The sequence below is a fragment of the Ctenopharyngodon idella genome, chromosome 17 (genome assembly GCF_019924925.1).
Source record: "Ctenopharyngodon idella isolate HZGC_01 chromosome 17, HZGC01, whole genome shotgun sequence".
Classification (NCBI taxonomy): domain Eukaryota; kingdom Metazoa; phylum Chordata; class Actinopteri; order Cypriniformes; family Xenocyprididae; genus Ctenopharyngodon; species Ctenopharyngodon idella.
This window is the reverse complement of record NC_067236.1, coordinates 15,192,802-15,214,314: the sequence shown is the minus strand read 5'-3', so window position 1 is coordinate 15,214,314 and position 21,513 is coordinate 15,192,802. Positions and strand designations below refer to the sequence as shown.

At 40.2% G+C, this 21,513-nt stretch overlaps 2 protein-coding genes across 6 annotated transcripts in view; one reads left to right on the top strand and one right to left on the bottom strand.

Moving 5' to 3' along the window:
• The window catches only part of ganc (glucosidase, alpha; neutral C), a 20,877-nt gene extending 15,851 nt beyond the window's left edge, over positions 1-5,026 (bottom strand). Inside the window, exons 1-3 of one of the 3 annotated variants that reach the window (XM_051869006.1) lie at positions 4,891-5,026; positions 3,064-3,180; positions 1,616-1,751 (exon numbers count right to left, since the gene is read on the bottom strand). The gene's annotated coding sequence lies outside the window, so the exon portion shown is untranslated. Of the gene's footprint in view, positions 1-1,615; positions 2,526-3,063; positions 3,181-4,890 lie in introns of those variants that run through there. The other 2 variants (XM_051869007.1, XM_051869004.1) reach the window with 2 other exon arrangements.
• Positions 2,521-21,513, top strand: ttbk2a (tau tubulin kinase 2a). Of its 3 annotated transcripts, none has more exons than XM_051869000.1 (15): positions 2,521-2,668; positions 4,916-5,063; positions 6,797-6,870; positions 7,971-8,111; positions 8,290-8,394; positions 8,508-8,573; positions 8,690-8,782; positions 8,873-8,998; positions 9,090-9,247; positions 9,357-9,558; positions 10,236-10,447; positions 10,550-11,108; positions 13,944-14,276; positions 16,142-17,004; positions 17,780-21,513. In XM_051869000.1, the coding sequence occupies exons 1-15, from the start codon at positions 2,600-2,602 to the stop codon at positions 18,219-18,221; spliced, it is 3,591 nt and encodes a 1,196-aa protein (XP_051724960.1). In that variant the 5' UTR covers positions 2,521-2,599; the 3' UTR covers positions 18,222-21,513. The 3 variants fall into 3 exon arrangements, with proteins under 3 accessions (XP_051724960.1, XP_051724962.1, XP_051724961.1); XM_051869001.1 differs by lacking the exon at positions 2,521-2,668 and adding an exon at positions 4,478-4,620; XM_051869002.1 differs by lacking the exon at positions 13,944-14,276.

Sequence of the window (21,513 nt, the reverse complement as noted above, 5' to 3'; positions counted from 1 at the left end):
AGCGTCGCGAACGAGCGCGCATGCAGGCAGACGGATCAGTGGAGACGCACGTCACGAATCTGCAGAGATGCTGAAGGACCCGCGATAGGGACCTTTACAAAAACACGGCGCAGTTTGTGCATATGTCAGAGCAAATGATATCTCCTGTCGTCCTCATGGATGAACATTCCGCGTATTTACACCATTTGACGTCTTCGACATGATTTAAAGCGCATTTTGTGAGAATTATAAACCACACCCGGCGCTGTAAGGATCGGGATTGAGGTGAGTAACATGGATACGGACACTCGGCTCTATTACATGCCGTCAGTGACAGCTGCAGTCATATTAATTCGGTTATATGATTGTTTTCAAGGTCATATCCACTGGAACGAACAAGATGTAATATGTAAAGTGTGTGAATGTGTTGTTGTCTGTGTTGACTGTAGCAACGCAACACATCGAGCGGTGCGGATCACATTTCAACAGCGGGCCGCTGCCATTAAACCAGATCAGGCTCAAACAGACGAAATATTAATATTAAATATGGCAGAAAATACTCTGATGGTTTTATTAGGAAGTAAAAGTCGTCTGCATTGAAACCAATATTTGCAGACCGATCATACAAATGGTGCAATGATCTGATAATTACTTAAGCTCTGCAAAACACGCAAAAAAAAAAAAAAAAAAAAAAAAAAAACCGCTTAGAGTAATTAAACAGTTCAGAGTGTTACAATACAGCACAATATACACACCACTAGTACATTAGTTTCACAGGTCAGCCCTTTAGCGTTAGTATGTTAGTGTTTGACAGGTGTTATTTTAACACGTACAATCACTAAGCTCTTTAAGTGCAGGTTAAATCTCACTTCTAAAAGATAATTTAATTTCTCTGATGGTCTGTGTAGTTTACATTTACTTTAAGCTGACGCTTTTATTCAAAGCAAAGCAACTACTAAAACATAGAGCTGTACTGTCTATACAACAGTTTCGGTCTTCCAATTTGGTAAAGTGGCGCCTCAAGAGTGCACTGATATTTTAGAATGTCACTTGGATTTTTCGCTTTATCCCTGTATTAACGAGTCCCAGACCACAGTAATTTAGCGTGCATTAAGTGGAAAACCCGGAGTGGAGTTGGAACAGAGTGATTACAGATGCTTAGAGTGCGGGAGGGAAATCTCTGTCCTCCGCTCAACTTGCATACGTTGTTCCAGACAGGTTTTCTGTGTTGCTGATTTGACACGCAATGTTTGATGCTTTGGCTTCTTTTTGAACTATTTTCGTTGGCGGAGAGGAAATATATAAACTAACTGGTCAACTTTTGTCTTGAAACTAGGGAATCCCTCTCAAAATAGATATCAATTAATAATTCATTCCCACAATGTATTAATTTGTGGCCACACTTTATTAAATTGTATTCTTGTTCTAATTAAATCAGCCACATAGTACTAATTAGTTCTGTCATTTTAATTCAGTTAATTTGTGGCAACAATTTAACTAAAACAAATCTTAATTTTTCGCTATTTCTTACCCCAGCCCCCTGGAATGTCATGTGCGGGACTCCATATGAAACAAAAGTAGTCTAATTAAAGGGTTAGTTCACCCAAAAATGAAAATAATGTCATTTATTACTCACCCTCATGTCGTTCCACACCCGTAAGGCCTTCATTCATCTTCAGAACACAAATTAAGATATTTTGATTAAATCCGATGGCTCAGTGAGGCCTGCATTCACAGCAATGACGTTTCCCCTCTCAAGATCCATAAAGGTACTAAAAACATATTTAAAACAGTTCATGCGAGTTCAGTGGTTCTACCTTAATATTATAAAGCGACGAGAATATTTTTGTGCGCCAAAAAAACAAAATAACGACTTTTCAACAATATAGTGATGGCCGGTTTCAAAACACTGCTTCGGAGCTTTGCGAATCGAATCAGTGACTCGGAGCGCCAGAGTCACGTGATTTCAGCAGTTTAGCCGTTTGATAGGAGATCCGAGTCACTGATTCGATTCGTAAAGCTCCGAAGCTCGATGAGCTCATGTGCGACTTGATTTTTTTCATGATTAATTGTACTATATTATTATTAAAATTAAAGTGTATTTTTGTTGTATTCAATGTAGTGACAATGCAAGCTGCCTCTAAAAACATGAACGATTTAGAAGAAGAACAACATAGTGACAAAACGCGCTCTGTAGAGCAGTTTGTCCATTTAGGGCTGCTGTAGAAACATGCCAGCGCAAAATGGCGACTTAACATGTAAGGGGACCCGCGGTGTATGCAGACAGAAATGGCTCATTCTAAAGTAATAAAAATATAACGGTTCATTATGTAAGGTCTTTATACATCACTCAAAACATAGTTATGTATATTATATTGCATTTCTGTCAATTTTACACATTGCACCTTAATGAAATATTACATTTTTACTCAGCAGTTTTTAATTTATGGAATAAGAAGCCACGGATTGTGCATTGTAAGTGCTGTAACAGTACAACTGGCGACAGTAACACAATGCTCTTTTCTTTTCTGGGCCCAGTAGACACCACTGGGCTCCAATGCCAGACTCAGGCCCCTGTCACTGGCATTAGCGGACGAGCTCAGAGCAGACCACAGACAGGATGAGCGCGGGGCAGGAGCAGACGGACATCCTGTCTACGGGCATTCTGGTGAAGGAACGATGGAAAGTAGTAAGTCTGCAGGTTTTTTTATCTAATGCACATCAGTGTAGTGTAGTGATGCACGGATCACGGTTATATCCACGGACACTGCGGATAATCCGTGGGTTGGGCGGGCCAAGTAATAAAAAATTAATTGTGAATGGATGAGATAAATCATTATAATGTGTTGATTTTAATAAAGACACAGAGCTCTCATGGTAAAATGCAACGAACAAGCTTCACTCTTTTAGTCTCGTTTTCAACAACAACAACGTATCTCTTAAGAGAAAACCAATCAAGGAAAACATATTCTTAGAGCACCACCTAGTGGTCATTATATAAAACACAAAGGAAAAAACCTACATGAGATATTGCTTAAAGGGATAGTTCAACCAAAAATGAAAATTTGACGTTTATCTGCTTACCCCCAGGGCATCCAAGATGTAGGTGACTTTGTTTCTTCAGTAGAACACAAATGATGATTTTTAACTCCAACCGTTGCGGTCTGTCAGTCGTATAATGCTTGTCAATGGTAACTCCATCTATAAGAGTAAAAAAACATGCACAGACAAATTCAAATTAGACCCTGCGGCTCGTGACGACACATTAATGTCCTAAGACACGAAACGATCGGTTTGTGCGAGAAACTGAACAGTATTTATATCATTTTTCACCTCTAAAACACCACTATGTCCAACTGCCTTGCACATCCGGTTGGTGAGGTCAGAAAATGCGCTCTGATGACGGAAGTGATGTCTCGCGCTTATACTTAAATGAGTGCGAGACATTACTTCTGTTGTCAGGGCGCGTTCAGACCTCACCAACCGGATGTGCAAGGCAGTTGGGCATAGTGGTGTTTTAGAGGTGAAAAATGATTTCATTTTTCACCTCTAAAACATTTTTCACCCTGGGGGTAAGCAGATAAACATTAAAGTATTCACATTGGCATTGTTAAGACTGAACCTAAAGATACAACAACAACAACAACAAAAAATGTATTTTGTGACGGAACTTACCAAACATCTAAAACGCTACCAAGTGTGAACACACCCTAAATGTATTTTTTTTTTTGGTCCTGACCAAAAGAACCAAGAGAACCGAACTACAAGTGTGAACACACCCTTAGTGAAGTAGTTAACCAGGACAAATTAAGTGCTGGGTATGTGGTATGTAACGGCTGTGAAGTGCTGTATGTATATGACAATAAACTAAGAAAGCATATATCCAGACTTTGCCTGGGCTGAACATATTTTATTTCTTGTGTGTGTGTTCAGGAAGTTGCATTGACAGAAACAGTGACATTCCAATTTAAGTTGGAGGCACTGTTTAGGCTATTACGTAACTTTTACTTTAAATAAATGTTTATTTAATAGCAGCCTACTTCAGTGTAATGTGACACCATATCACGCTTAACACTGAGAATTAGAATAATTGTAATGTGATGATCGGCTGTGAATATTTAAATCAGAGAAAAAAAAAAATCTCTAGTGTAGTGCTTTGCTTGATAAATGTCCAGACCACCTAGTTATTGATTGAGGCAGTTCTTAAAGAGATAGATTTAAACAGCATTTAAATCTGCTTTCTGTAAAGCATGTGAAACCACGTTTGCCTGCGTTTACGTATGTGTGTTCAGTGACTGTGCAGAGAGTGGCAAGTAGTGACTCACTCCTCACACTGATCTAATAGTACAGTGTGTCTTCATCTCTGTAACGCACTGACCAGCTCCTTTAGTGCTCTGATCAGTAATACGTTGCTTCCTCTGACTAAACGTTGTATAAGCCACCTGCTGAATCAACCGAGTATATATCCCCAGAGAAAACTAGATCTGTCTCTGTACTGGGAGATCTGAGGGGGAAAAGGAAGTGACATGAAAGGGCAGAAGACATCGTAGGGACATGTGATGCCAGGAGTAATAAATTGCAAAATATAGAAAATTTAATCCAACTGCTGTGCGGAATATGATGCTACTGCAGAGGACAAGTGTAATTTTCTTTTGTTTTGCATTGAATCTAGTACAGTTGCTGTACAAGGACATTTAAAGGGGGTCATATAAATTATTTTAATTATATTATTTTATAATTTATATAATTTTTGCGGTTTGGATCAGGTTTGAAAACAGTGGATTTAGAATTAAACTGGCATAATAAAATGTGGAATTAATTAAATTATTAGTAAGCATTATGATTATGAATCTATAATTAATTGTTCATTTGAAATAAAATAACACAGTGATGTCACTCTGGTCTTTTTACCTCTGATATTTGCTTTTCACTTCAGGTGAAAAAAATCGGCGGTGGTGGCTTTGGCGAGATCTATGAGGCTCTGGACCTGATGAACCGCACCAACGTGGCTCTGAAAGCAGAATCAGCTCAACAACCCAAACAGGTTCTGAAGATGGAGGTGGCAGTGTTAAAGAAACTTCAAGGCAAGTGACGCAGAGCAGATAAATGTATATGTATAAATGTTTTTTTTTTTTTTTTTTTAAATCACAAAAGCTGTACATCAAATTTACCTTTTTTGCAAGTTTTTTTTATATATACACTACCGTTCAAAAGTTTGGGGGTCAGTAAGATTTTTTTTTTTTTTTTTTTTAAGAAATTTATACTTTTATTAAGCAAGGATGCATTAAATTGATCAAAAGTGGCAGCAAGGACATTTATAATGTTACAAAAGACTTCTATTTAATAAACGTTCTATTCATCAAAGAATCCTGAAGGAAAAAAAAATATGTATATCAAGGTTCCACAAAAAAAGCATCACAACTGTTTTTAACATTGATATTTCTTGAGCAGCAAATCAACATATTATAATGATTTCTATGATCATGTGACATTGAAGACTGGAGTAATGATGCTGAAAATTCAGCTTTGCTATCAGAGGAATAAGTTACATTTTAAAATGTATTAAAAATAGAAAACAGTTGTTTTAAATTGTAATAATATTTCACAATATTACTGTTTTTACTGTATTTCTTACCAAAGAAATGCCTTACATAAATAAATGAAAACATTAAAAAAATCTTACTGACCCCAAACTTTTAAACTGTAGCATATCTTTTGCCACTTTTTTCTTGATTAAAACTTATAGAAATACTGCTTTATCACTATGGTTTTGATTCAGTTATATACATTACTATTTCAAAGAGGGAATCTGAACGGTTTCAAAAAGAGCAAAGAACATCTATGATTGTAAAACAACTCTTCGCACTGTAAGGATCTGTAGCCAACCTTGAAATCAAACTGTTCTCTCTTTTACTGGGCAAAGAATCAACAAATCAATTAGCAGAGCCCAGCAATGACACCGTCATTATCCTCTTTCCCTCCTTTTACAGTCTTCCTCCATTATATCCTCAACCTCTCCACACTGCTAATGAAAAAAAATCGATGTACTTGTATCATGTTGGCTGTAATATGGCTGTATGATAGGACAGAGTGGTTTTATCTCTTCCTGAGGGAAAGACTTGTAACTGGAGATCTCTCTATCTACTCACCCCGTGGGAAGAGAAGTAAACAAAACAGACCACTAGCAGTGATGCACACATAACATGATACTGTTGTTTTTATTTTAATATATGCAAATTTACTAGACACTAGCAAAAAAGTAGCATGTCATTTTTCACAAAATTCTTTATATTGATACTCTATAAATAATTAAATGGATCATCATCACTCTTATAACATAATAATCATAATAATAGAGCACTTGAGACTGGGTGGAAGAGGCAAAAGCTGTAGAGTGTTTCATGTCAGAGTGGAATATGGATGAAGCTGATCTGATCTGCTACTGCAGCCCAGAGGGTGTCCCAAGAGAGCCGAGTCGCACTAAACTAAATCTATAAACCTCCCCCACCTCTGGACAGACATCCATAATAGGAGGAGGAGTAAAGGATCACATGGACAGAAAAAGAAGCAAAATTACTATTTACTATTTGTCATATACAATTTTGGATTCTCTTTGAAGTCCACTTATATGTTTGTCATGTACCAAACAACATTTTCCACCTTTTTGATCCTTAGAACTAAACAGGCTTTTTTGCTGCTGTACTTGTAAGACTTCTATATGTAAACGACTTCTGTTATGACTGGTTGGCCTCTATGAATGTGAAATGAGTTATAATGATATGTTGTCTAATGAAGTGTCATCTCATTGCTGTTTCAGGAAAAGATCACGTTTGTCGGTTTGTTGGATGTGGCCGCAATGATCGCTTTAACTATGTTGTCATGGAACTTCAGGTGAGGCCTGATTGACGAGTAACGTGTTTGTTGAAAGGGATAGTTCACCCAAAAATGAAAATTCTGTCATCATTTACTCACCCTCATGTCATTCCAAACCAAAGACTTTAGTTCATCTTTGGAAGATATTTTCAATAAAATCTGAGCGATTTCTGTCCCTCCATAGACTGCTACGCAACTACCACTTTGAGACTTCAAAAAGTTCATAAAGAGATTATAAAACTAATCCATATGAATTGAGCGATTTAGTCCACATTTTTTTAAGCTCAAGCATGTTCGCGTGACCTGCAAGAACAAATGAGGTTCATTCTCGTGCGTTACGCAGCACGTTTGAGCTTCCGCAAGAACCAGTGAACGCGTCAAGCAAGTTTGGTTGAGCTTCTGTTTATGTTCGCTGATCAATGTGTGTATGTGAGCCTAAATTATATCTGTTCATCCTATAAAGTGATCGAGTCTCTTCAGAAAATTTGCACTAAACCGCTTAATAAATATGGATTATTTTTACGATCTCTTTATGAACTTTTTGAAGCGTCAAAGTGGTAGTTGTGTGGAGTGTTAATGGAGGGACAGAAATCGCTCATATTTTATTAAAAATAACTTAATTTGTGTTCCAAAGATGAATGAAAGTCTTACGGGTCTGGAACAACATGAGGGTAAATAAATGATGACAGAATTTTCATTTTTGGGTGAACTAACCATTTAATGTGTGCCTAATATTACAGTTAATTTATGATGATGATTTGGCTCACCTAATAGTTGTATTTAATATGAGAGTGCAGTAATATACACAGAAAGCTATAAAGATGATAAATGGACAATAACGATGGTTAAAGCTTCTATGTGACACATAAGGAAACCGTTGCCTTAAAGCATAGGATACATACACTAGGTAAATGCATCTCTTACCTACAGCATACGTTAATTTATTTATACATTTAAGATGTAGATTTTTCTTTTTGTTTGTTGTAATTTATATATGAATTTTATGACTACAGACTTTGTAATCTGTGTTCATTTATTTATGGCTTTATATCAAACTTCCCTTTTGATCAAATATTTGTAGCCAAAACAATTAACTGTTGCCTTTTTGGCTTTTGCAGGGCCGTAATTTAGCGGATCTGAGGAGGAGCATGAACCGTGGTACTTTCACAGTCAGCACTACACTCAGACTGTGTCTGCAGATACTGGAGGCAATCGAGAGCATCCACTCAGTGGGCTTTTTACACCGTGACATTAAACCGGTAAGAATTGTTGTTTTAGCTGTTTTACAAAATATATATATTTCTGTGTTGTAAATAAGTAGAAGTATACTTAAGTATACTGTATAGTTAGTATATTAATAGGATGTTTAAAAGTATATTTTTTACTTAAAAGATTACAACCTCATTGTAATGAATGGCTTGTTCACACTGTTTTCAGTCCAACTTTGCCATGGGCCGATTCCCTAGCACATGTCGAACATGCTACATGTTAGACTTTGGTTTGGCACGCCAGTTTACAAACTCCTGTCAAGAAGTCAGACCGGTCAGTATCAATAGTCATTTCTAATACGGTCTTTCTGACTGTGCTTGTTTATAGAATTTATCTGTCACTGGGTTTTATATATTTGTATACTGTAAGATTCTTTTCTCTCTTAGCCGCGTCCTGTTGCAGGGTTTAGAGGTACAGTACGATACGCCTCAGTCAATGCCCACAAGAACAAGGTAAGAATCTGCCTTGTTTGCTCTGTTGTTTCTGCAGTCTCAGATGTTGTTGGCAGTGTTTCAATTACCAGGATATTTGTGGTCTGATCAGATTTGTTTTGGTCTTACTGTCACAGGAGATGGGAAGACATGATGACTTGTGGTCTTTGTTCTACATGCTGGTGGAATTCTTGGTCGGGCAACTACCCTGGAGGAAGATAAAAGACAAGGTGCTGATCAGGCTGGAGGAAGAAGTGCTATGAAAAGCATATTCCTGTCTGTTGTGAAGTGATGATAATATTTATATATTTATGCATTAGGAGCAAGTGGGGAAATTAAAAGAGACGTACGATCATCGGCTCATGTTGAAACACCTGCCCCCAGACTTCAATGTCTTTCTGGACCACATCAGTAATCTGGACTACTTTACCAAACCTGACTATCAGGTAAAAAAAATATGATACTTTTAAAAAAAAATCAGTGTAATATCCAGCAGTTATTGGTCGATCTGACTTGAAAATTATCTCTCCACTCTAGCTACTGAGAACCGTTTTTGAGAATAGCATGAGAACCTACAACGTAGTGGAAAATGACCCGTATGATTGGGAAAGGATGAGCTCAGATAGCCCACAGACAATCACCACTGCGGCAAACACGCCACAGCATCACACACGCCTCACACCAGCTCAGATGGGGTAAGTCATGTGACTGCTTTACTTTTGTTGAACTCACTCTCAAACATTTGGATTTTCTTAGTAGTGGTATCACCATGAAGAGTACTCTGGTACTTCTGTTCTCTTCTAGCATTTTGAATGCCTCCATGGTGCCTGGAGATATGAAGGAGAACACAGATGAAGTTCTGCAAGATGAGCAGCTCAGTGATGGGGACAATGCTCGGCCCGAGCATCTGCCTGGATCTTCGCACCTTCCTCTCAGGAACCAGGAGACTGATGTCTGGGAGGACCTGGATCGCAACCGGAACAGAATTTGTCCTGCTGTCTGGAAGGTACCAGAATGTGTACCATGAACTGAATCAATCCCATACGTCTTTGTCTATTAGGGTTGTAACGGTACACAGAAGTCACGGTTTGGTACGTACCTTGGTTTTGGGGTCAATATGGGTTTGGTACAACAGGAAAAAGCAACAAATCACCAATGATAGGTTTCTTTTCATTTATTTTGAACAGACAGTAGTTCAAATTACAGTTTGTTCCACCTAGTGGCATTTAGTCCCCCCCTGAGGTAGTTGTACTTTGTACGTTTGACTAAATTGTTTGCTTGTCTTTATTTTTTATTGTATAGCTTCTTATACTTTATACTTATACTTTTATAATGGATATTGGTCATTAAAACTGACATTTAACAAAAAAAGACAGGGTTGTCATTTCAAATTATACTTTGCGTACTTGGTATTGAGAAACACCCTTGTTTTGGGTTGGTGCATCGATAGTCTCTTCTTCTGCTCTTTTTCCTGTTGTGGTGGTTAGCAAACAGCCGTGCATTACCGTGCGTGCCTCCTTCTGGATTGGAGTGTGGATCACCTGTGACTGACTGTATTCGTCGTCTGACCATATGCACCAAACTGTGATGTCCAGACCGTGACGGTTTGGGACGAATATATGTACCGTTACACACTATTGTCTATTGGTGCAGGTTTCATATTCTGTTGTCCTTCTCTTCTAGATGGCAACAGAGGATGAACATAGCAACCAAGGCAATCAGAGTCCCCGTGCAGGGCTTAGCATTGGTTCACCAGTGCGAGTCCGGTCAGAGGTGGTGCCCTCAGATAGAGACACTCCTCTTCTGAGGAAACTGCGCAACATCCATAGCTTTGAGCTGGAGAAGAGGCTAACTTTGGAGCCTAAACCCAACACTGAGCGTTTTGTGGAGGCTTGGTAAGTCTCTTCTTCTCTCAAGATTGCATTATTTCAAGTATTCAGCAACTTTTCAGTATGTTCTGGACACTTAGTCTGCCTTCTTTTGATTTCTGTTACCAGTTCTGGTAAGCAGCCACCTGGTACAGCACAGGAAAGGGAAGCTGATGGTGTCCCTGGCATGGCCATGTCCAACGGAAGTCACACAGATCGTGTTTGGCACTATGACGAGGAATTCCGCTCTGGCGGTGGCACGCCCAAGCCTGCTTCACCAGGATCTCCTGAGCAGGGCAACGGTGCAGCCAACAGTGGCTTTGTTGCTCTAAACCTGAGCTCAGGTCTACAAGATGTTGAGTTGCATGATTGGGTGATGGTAGAGAAGGGCTCTGACCTGCAGGACTTCAAAGAGGCAGCAGGAAGTAGCCCTGGTCATGAGGCCAAACTGACTAGTAGCCCGTCAGATGAGTGTGAAGAGGATCCAGAGGTTTTGCAGCCAATGGATGAATCACCGGATAAAGAATCCACTCCTAGTCCCATACAAGGAGAAACTCACATGCCTCACACAGTCCAGGGCCCACAAAGGATGGACCGGTTGGAGCTCTGTGTATTCCCTACTGCTGGTGGACCTCCTGTTACCCCCACCAGCCCTGGTGAGGCACTGGCGGAAGGAGCCCTCACACAGGTAACTATGGCCCAGAAAACACATTGTTTTTGTTGCTTCTACAAATTGTCTACAGTCCAAAATGTGGTCACGTGATTTTTAGACCTCGGAAAAGTTTACAAATGGATGAGTTTGTCAACAAAGGTGCCAAACAGGACGTGAGGCTCTATCTTGGCAATGCTTTGGCTTATCAAGATGAATTTTGGAAGGTGTCATGGGTACCATGACCCGAAGGTACCTGAGCAGTATGGTGACAGTGCCATCTTAAATTTGCAATAATTTATATGAAAACTGTGTAATCCCTACCAAGTTGAGGCAATCTTGGCAACACTTTAATCTATCAAAAACAAAACAAAATTTGTATGCCCGGGTTTGTGGCCATCATGACTATGATGTTCGCCACCTACTAGTCAAAGTTTGTTAATTAATCTGATACATACAACTAAAGCATAGCATTCTAATTAGCCTAAAGCACCACTGGAAACCCCCCCCCCCCCCCCCCCAAAAAAAAAAATATATATATATACAGGTGCTGGTCATATAATTAGAATATCATCAAAAAGTTGATTTATTTCACTAATTCCATTCAAAAAGTGAAACTTATATATTATATTCATTCATTACACACAGACTGATATATTTCAAATGTTTATTTCTTTTAATTTTGATGATTATAACTGACAACTAAGGAAAATCCCAAATTCAGTATCTCAGAAAATTTGAATATTGTGAAAAGGTTCAACTTTGAAGACACCTGGTGCCACACTCTAATCAGCTAATTAACTCAAAACACCTGCAAAGGCCTTTAAATGGTCTCTCAGTCTAGTTCTGTAGGCTACACAATCATGGGGAAGACTGCTGACTTGACAGTTGTCCAAAAGACGACCATTGACACCTTGCACAAGGAGGGCAAGACACAAAAGGTCATTGCAAAAGAGGCTGGCTGTTCACAGAGCTCTGTGTCCAAGCACATTAATAGAGAGGCGAAGGGAAGGAAAAGATGTGGTAGAAAAAAGTGTACAAGCAATAGGGATAACCGCACCCTGGAGAGGATTGTGAAACAAAACCCATTCAAAAATGTGGGGGAGATTCACAAAGAGTGGACTGCAGCTGGAGTCAGTGCTTCAAGAACCACTACGCACAGACGTATGCAAGACATGGGTTTCAGCTGTCGTGTCAAGCCACTCTTGAACAACAGACAGCGTCAGAAGCGTCTCGCCTGGGCTAAAGACAAAAAGGACTGGACTGCTGCTGAGTGGTCCAAAGTTATGTTCTCTGATGAAAGTAAATTTTGCATTTCCTTTGGAAATCAAGGTCCCAGAGTCTGGAGGAAGAGAGGAGAGGCACACAATCCACATTGCTTGAGGTCCAGTGTAAAGTTTCCACGGTCAGTGATGGTTTGGGGTGCCATGTCATCTGCTGGTGTTGGTCCACTGTGTTTTCTGAGGTCCAAGGTCAACGTAGCCGTATACCAGGAAGTTTTAGAGCACTTCATGCTTCCTGCTGCTGACCAACTTTATGGAGATGCAGATTTCATTTTCCAACAGGACTTGGCACCTGCACACAGTGCCAAAGCTACCAGTACCTGGTTTAAGGACCATGGTATCCCTGTTCTTAATTGGCCAGCAAACTTACCTGACCTTAACCCCATAGAAAATCTATGGGGTATTGTGAAGAGGAAGATGTGATATGCCAGACCCAACAATGCAGAAGAGCTGAAGGCCACTATCAGAGCAACCTGGGCTCTAATAACACCTGAGCAGTGCCACAGACTGATCGACTCCATGCCACACCGCATTGCTGCAGTAATTCAGGCAAAAGGAGCCCCAACTAAGTAATGAGTGCTGTACATGCTCATACTTTTCATGTTCATACTTTTCAGTTGGCCAAGATTTCTAAAAATACTTTCTTTGTATTGGTCATTAGTAATATTCTAATTTTCTGAGATACTGAATTTGGGATTTTCCTTAGTTGTCAGTTATATTCATCAAAATTAAAAGAAATAAACATTTGAAATATATCAGTCTGTGTGTAATGAATGAATATAATATACAAGTTTCACTTTTTGAATGGAATTAGTGAAATAAATCAACTTTTTGATGATAGATATAGATATAGATAGATAAACTACTTGATTAAATGGATGTCTGTTAGCTGCAGTGTTACCAAATGGTACACAATATAAGGTTTTAATCTCCTGTTTTTTGATTAATATGTTAGTTTTAATAAATGTAAACATTACAGTAATTAGTGTTTTTCACTTAACACCCCTCCTGAAAATTTCCTTCCAGCTGCCCTGTTTGGATGTCTTAGATAAGGCAAACACTTCTTATGCCACGCACACACTAGTGTCGGCAGGATAAAGGTGGTCTCTGAGGGCTGCTCGCCTATCAGCTACAGTAATGAGATACAGACAGCTCAGCCTCAGTTCTGTGATGTAAGCTTACGTTAGTCTGAGTTAAGCTGATCCTGTTACCTGAGCTCTTGTATCCTCACTGCCTAGGTCATGACACTGTCTGTGGGAGGAGTGTTGTAAAACCACATAGAGCTGGTTTATTTTTATTAGTATGCTGCAGATTTGAGCTCATAACTGACTCTGAAAGTTTCATTTTAGGTCTATGGAAGACGTAATTGAATTTTCTAGAAATTGCACCCTTCCTACCCACATGTATGCTGCTGTGCCATTTTGCTTCCTCTCATTCCTTCATTACCTCCTATCTTTCTATTTGTTTTAATCAGTATTTTTACTTTACTTTTCTCTATCAACACTACCCATTCATTGTCCCTGACTCACCTGATTCACCTCACTAAACCCTCTTCGCCTCCCTTCCACTGTTCCCCAATTTCCTTTTCTAGCTGCCCACCTCTCCTGCATCCCAACCTGAGGAACTTGTGGCAAGGACGTGCAGCCCCCTGCACCTGCGCTCCCCTAGCCCGCACACCCTCCTGACCACCCTATCGGACCCCCTACACCAGCGCGCCCTGCCCGGGATGCGCCGCAGCCAATCTGCAGACCACCAACAGCACCCTTCCTCTTCCACCTCCTCGTGCCACGCCTCGCTGCCACTACCTTCCCAACCCTGTGCCGCCCATTCGCCTGGACGCAGGAAACTTCCTGCCATTCCAGCTACTGCTGCAAACACCAAGTTCCCCTCAGTCATACGAATCACCCGCGCTCAGCTTCAGCAGGTGAATAGGCACTCCCATTCCGTGCTTCCCATAACTTCAACCACCTCTGCCCACCAAACATGTCTTCTCTCCAGTCTTACCGTTTCCTACATTCTTTATGCTCTTTTTTTGTTTTTGTAGTTGTATTTGACTGTAACACTGAAGTTATGCTGTTTTTGGTGTGCTCTCTCCTCAGAGAACTCCAGGAATATTGTTCTGTCCATTATGCATGCCCTGTAAAGTTTTCTGTCAATGTTGTGTCCTTAAAACTATGGGCCATGTTAATAGCTCTGTTCCTAGTAAACCAAGTGAACTCCCTACCTTCCCTGTTTAAAAAACAACATATGCTGGTTAGGTATGTTTTGAAGCATGGAAGTTGATTTGAGCTAGTTTATGCTGTTTCTTAGTTGCTCATGAACAGGTTTAAGCTGCTCCTGAGCTGGAGCTAGTTGCTTAGGACCAGTACTTAACCAGCTCATGACCAGCTAAGGACCAACTAAAGACCAGCTTAAACCAGCTCATGACCAACTAAGGATCAGCATAAACCAGCTCAAACCAGCTGCCATGCTTCAAAATGTACCTAACCAGCATATGCTGTTTTTTTCAACAGGGTTAATGGAATTTTAGGGCATAAAAAGGCATGCTTCTAACAAGAAGGACATTCCAAAAATTAGACATAAAGAGTATATTGCTTTTTAAGAAACCTCAACCATATTCTAAGAAGGCATCACAGACAATCCTGGAATGCATTGCAACAAGATTAGTGAAAAAGCACTAAAAAACAGGAACAATTACAACATTTATAGAAATTTAAGTTTGCACCATTAATGTTTCATTTTCCTTGACCAAAGTGCAAAGGAAAAAATTGTAGATGGTGTCTTGATTAAATGGGTCTGCCTGGTAAAAACAGGACCACATAGGCAAGTCTGAGATAGTCTGCCTGCAATTACAAATGTCTATCAGTTCTCAGTTACTGTGTGTTAGAATTACTGTAGCTTGGTGTTTTGACTTTTTGAAAGTGATTCGTAGCCAAGTATGGTGTCCTATACTCAGTATTTGTGCTCTGCATTTCACCCATCCAAGTGCACACACACAGCAGTGAGTATTGAACACACACACACACCGTAAACACACACCCGGAGCAGTGGGCAGCTATTTTTGCTGCAGTGCCCGGGGAGTGATTGGGGGTTAGGCGCCTTGCTCAAGGGCACCTCAGTTGTGGGTAATGAGAGTGGAAGAGAGCGCTGTTCATTCTCTCCCCCCACCTACATTTCTGCCGGTACTGAGACTTGAACCCGCAGCCTTCGGGTTACAAGTCCAACTCTAACTATAGGCCACACAGAGGTAATGCTTATTTAGAGAGTTCCAGTCACTAGGTTTTGGAACAGAGCTTATGTGTTTTCATTCCTCTGAATATGTGACTAACCACCTCTTATGCTGTTTAAGCCTTTGCCAGTCAGGTTTTGGTTTTCTTCCAAGGTGTCTAAAGCAGGAGTATCTAATCTTGCTCCTGGAGGGCCACTGTACTGCAGAGTTTAGCTCCAACCCTAATTAAACAAACCTAGGATTCTGGATTACTAGAAACTTCCATTTAGGTGTGTTGAAACAGGTTAGAGCTAAACTCTGCAGGACATTAGTCCTCCTAGAGCTGGATTTGACACCCCTGGTCTAAAGAATATTAATACCTTATGGACATTTTCTCTTCACTAACAATAAGATGTTATGTGTGGTTTGTAAAAGATCAGTTTCTATTTGCATGCAGGCATGTTTGGTTACCAATACAAGCATTCATATCAAGAATGAACCTGAATTTATGACCTCCGGGTGACATCAAGGACTTGAACGTTTATGTAATACATTGCTAATTTTCTCTATCCCTCTCTCAGCTGACGGCTCAGCGACCTTCTGTGCTGTCCTCCCAATCTGCATCTGACAGTGTTCCACTGGAGAGACGTGATACTGATAATGGTAACAATGAGATCCATCCTCAAGACAACACAGCTGACATCAACTCCCCACAGGAGCAGGCTGCTTTCCAGCCCACCAGCCCCTCTAATGTTGAGGGGGATCCTTTGCTAAATGGGAACAGCCCTCAGAAACCTTCAAGCCCAGTGCCAAGCCTGGTGCCGTCTCCACGCACACCTCCGTCTCTGCATAGCCCAGTTATGATGAACAGCTGTCTTACACCACCTTTAGACACACAGAGAGACAACAACGAGCAGCTTCCACTCCACTCCATAGAGCCCAACCAGTGCTCTCTGGAGGAGGGAAAGGAAGGTGGTCCTACAAGAAATGGCTCCTCTTCTCCAGCCTCCATTCCTAAACAAGACCCCAGTCATCGGCACAGCCGTATCCCAGTATTAGAACCATCTAGCCTTCTGGACCCACCACCTGGATCTGCTAAAGAGAAGTTGTTCCAGAGGAGGGTTCACCACATTCCAGTTTCCCCCTCTGCTTCCCCGACGTTATCCTCCGACAGGCGTGTCATCATGGCTGCCATGCAGCGGGACCAGATTTCTTCTGCCTCTTCTGAACGCTCTCAAGATGACGAGTCACTTCTGGGTTCTCGTTCCGATCGTCATGGAGATGATGCTCCATCACTGTCCTCTTCCTCCAGTCCACTTTTACGGAAGAGCAAGATACCACGGCCAGTTACCCCTACTACAGCTAGTGCGGAAACCATCACTGCACACTTAGTGCCCCGTCCACCACCAGGAAAACCTCCTAGCCGCTCCACTGTGGATGCAAGGTAGTTATTTTGGCTCAGCAAAGCCAACATATAGTTATTGGAGATAATTAGGTTTATCAGAATCTATATCCCAGACAGAAATGAACGACTTTCTAGACAACCATCTCTTAGGGTGTTTTCACACTTGGTCTTTTTCAGGGATCTGAGCACTGTTTGCGTGATTTTTGGCCCATAAACGATCTCAGACCCCTTAAAAAGCGAACCGAGACCATCTCAGGAGGTGTTCTAAGTACGGTCCGCTTTCAGCCAATGGTACGGTTCGCTAAAAATGTCCATTGTGAACACAAATCAATCCAGGCTCACTTGATTTTTCCATTTGCGAATTCTAATGTAGTTTGGGCATCAGATGCCTCCATACAAATTGGCTGTTCATCATGGCTGCTTCTTCTGGCAGATCACTTCAAATTATTCGTTCACAACGTACACTTGTTTACTGTAATTTCAACCGCTTCCAAATTGTGTAAGAGAGATGCCAGTTTAAAATTTTTGATACATACGATATATATTTTACGAGCGCACACACTGGACTAGATCCAAAAAGCAACAGTATGAACACAAAGAGGTCTGAGACCACATTCCTACTTAAGTGGACCAAAAAAGGATCAGAGTCCTCTTTCAGAGACAGGGACAGTGTGAACGTAAAGAGGTCCACTTGGTCCACTTAAAGGAGTCTGAATTTGGTTCTTTTAAAGAGGACTCAAGTGTGAAAACACCCTTATTTCTTCATCAGTTTCATGCTATAGCATAGTTTGATTTTGTTTGACTTCTCCTTCAGGCTACGGCGGTACAGGATTTCTACCGGAAGCACCAGTGACTCAGACCTGCTGACCTGTTTGGCCCAGCTAATGGCCAGCTCACCTCGTGGATCTCCGCACCACAGCTGCTCATCCCCCCAACATGTGGGCACGAGGCATGTGTTCGTCAGTCCCATTGCTGCTCACCACCTCCACCAGCGCAGCTCTAGCGCCTCTCCCCGCAGTTCCTCCTCACTGCAACGCTCCGTCAGCTCTTCCCCATCCCGCCACGAGCATCGCGGGGGCTGTCTTGCCCGCAGCCGCTCTCCACCCAGTTTCTCTGGCTCCCCTCCTCTGCGCCGCTCTTATCCTCACACACAGGAAGGATGCTGCGGGAGACAGGCCCGCGCCGCCACCATGCACACCCAACGGGGCAAATCGGCCATCCGCGAGCTCAGGTGCTTGAGCAAGCTGAGCAGATAGTCAACTACAAGTTTTAGACACTAGCAGAAGAAGTGAATGAGTGAAAGTGGGATATTTGAGTTTCAAGTGTCCCAATTTCTATATAGCTAAAAAAAAATTAGATTCACGTTCCGTCACACATCGGCAGTTTTTGCAACTCCTTTGTTTTCTCTCCATCAGTAGCCTCAATTTCAAGATGCTGCTTTGAACACTAAAGTCAGTTTCAGAACATGGGAGGTTATATAGTACATGATGGTGATTGGCTGGATCTTTTGTATTTTATAGTTTCTTTTCTTTTAAACATTCCAGAGCTTTAATGAAGAAGATTGTATGTATTCATGAACTACATAAGATTTGCTTCAAGCTCGGCTGTACTATAGTATATATTATGTTATTTATTTGGGCTTCGCTGCATTGCAGCCCTCTCCGAGCAGTGGCAGGTACACTGATAGATCATGCCATCCTTAACCCTTTCTGTGCTCTCTGCTGTGGCAGCTGTCAGCCGCTGTAGGTGGCCTGAAATGTACTCTACGCAAGTAACAAAATGAAAATTCAGTCATTACTGTTCCTGAACGGTCAGGGTTTTACTTTCAGGTTAACTACCGTCATGATGGAGTAACGGTTACAAGAGAACCTTCCTGAGTTGGCTTACAAATTCTGTCATTATTTACTCACCCTCATGTTGTTGCCGAAACTGTATTCCTTTCTGGTTGCCGTGATTTCGCCAAGCAAGACATGTTCCTGGATCAACATCCGTTGTTGATCATGGAATAACATTCCTGTCCAAAAACAAAGTCTTAACCCTATCCCTACCCCTGAACCTAACCCTACCCATAATTTATCCCTAAAATCAGAGGGAAATGATAGGTGAATAAGAATGGTGTAGAAGCCTCTAACCTCTGTTGTAAGCCTAAACTTGACATAAACTAAAAAACTATCCCTCAAATCTGATTGTTGTTCCAGGATCAACAAGGATGTTGATCCAGAAACATGTTATACTTGGTGAAATCATGTTAACCATTTCGGTCTTATGTGGAACATAGAAGAAAATAATATCTGTTTTTTTTGTTGTTGTTTTTTTGATACAATGGAAGTCATTGGTAACCAAAAATGTTTGGTTACCAACATTCTTCAGAAGATCTTCTTTTGTGTTCCACAGAAGAAATTAAGTCATACTTAGTATGTACAATGGGACCATGTGCTTAAAATGGGCCGGCCAAGCATTTGCGTTTGTGTACTTGCGTAGACCATTTCTGACCTGTCCCTTTGCAAGAGGAACACCAGAGGAGCTTTTTTCCGCTGGTTATTTGCAGGCCCGAACAGAATCTGTGCCTGCTATACTTAACATAAAACTCTACAGACGTCCTTAAAACTAGATAGCATTTTTGAATATCAAATATTTCGTTAATTTGATTTCTGCTGTCAGCTACCAATGAGATTTGAATTCTTTCAGATCCATCAAACATTTACTATTGTTAACCCATTTTACAGATTCTAAGCAAAAGTCTGCAGATTCTCTTTGGGTGTCTTGGTTTGCATATCAAAAAATGACTACTCTCCTTGCTTACAATATCAACAATCAGTCAAAAACTAAATGTTAAAGGAGAAGGTTTTAAAATTGCAATACTTTTACATTTTCTTAATTTAAGGTAAGAGTACTAATACTGATACAGTAGCCAATATCACTGACTAAACATAGTTTTATTGTATGTGCCACATGATATTCAGTTGAAAAAAATTGAATGAAGATTACTTTTACATTACAAAACCTCAGCATTTTTTAGCTGCAATTTGCCATTTGTCACTCCTATTGAAGTTTTATGTGTTTCATAATTCCTTAATAATAATAATAATACCTATTTTTAAAAAGCATGCAGCTAATTCCCTTCAAAGACTGGAGCATTAACATACACAGCCGTCTTCCTTTTCCGCTTGTAATATAGCTTCCACTTCCCATAGAAGGCCAACACTTTGCATGAGCTAGAGAGAAATAACAAAATGCCGCAATGTACAATAAACACAGCTTACAAGTTTTCATATACCTGGAGTTTGTAGCCTGATAAGTACTGTCAGCTTGTAAATAGGGACTTCATATTTGTTTTCCTATCCGTCCTCTGGTTTGTGTTTTAGGTCATTACCCTCGTTTTAACTTTATATCAGCATTTGCAGAACGAATGTTTGTGTACCTACTCAATCCTTGGCTGCATTTGTGTATGCCGGTGTAATCTGGTAGGTGATTTACCAGAGCATGTGGGACATCAGCAAATGGCATCGTAAAAATATTAATATTTTCTCATGGCAGATGAAATTTAGGGATTAAAAAAAGCATTAGTAGCATGATTTTCCCCCCAATATAGCATCACTTTAGTTGTACACTATTGACAGTTGCAATCACAACCTTTTATATTAAAATAAGATCTCCACTCTGCCCTAAGACACTGTCTGGTCAAGTCACCTTAAAACTGCTGTTTTCTACCATCACTGCAATAAATCCTTTGGCCGAAGTAGATTACAGGCAAATTTCAACCTGTCAAAGTTTTATGTTCATCAGATCACTGTTAAATAACAAAGAAAACAGCACAGAATTTTCCTGGACACCCTGAAATGCTGTTTTTCATTTCGTTGACAAACCCCTTCACCTTCTGTAAAATAACATCAATCTATTTAGCGTTTAGTGAAATGCTAGTCTAGTATACTGTAATCTAGTATACTGGTTTTATCTCTTCTAAACCAGACCATTCAAAAACAGATTTACACATCATTGAGTTTCTTTTCTTAACTTGTTTGTCCCATGTGTTTGTCTATATTTTGAACAGTTAAACTGCACATTATTGTTATAGCAATGGACTGAAAGTTTATCTGTGTAGTACGATGATTTTTCATCTTGAAGGATCTGAAGGGAATGAACAAAACTAGAAAGTTGCAAATGTTGCAAAGCCTGGATTTCTCTATTACTGTTCTATTATTAATTGTCTCAAAATGACATAATGATGTAACAGTCTGAGAAAAGAAAACGATACATGATGATTAGTTTTGCATCTGTATCATTTTTATTTATCTTTTTTTTTTTTTTTTACTGCATATTGTTGTTCACAATTTATGAAGTTAAATGTACAGTGTACAAAAGAATGTTATGGGGTGGGACATTGTACATTATTGTAATTATTTGTGTTAATTTTTATTTGTATCATAAATGCCTTGTACAGTGTTTTTTTTCTGTTTTGTTTATTTGTTGTTGTTTTTTCAGTTGGAATTATTTTGTATTTTATTTTTATAAACTTGCTATGAATAAAATTTTCATTCAGCATGCCAA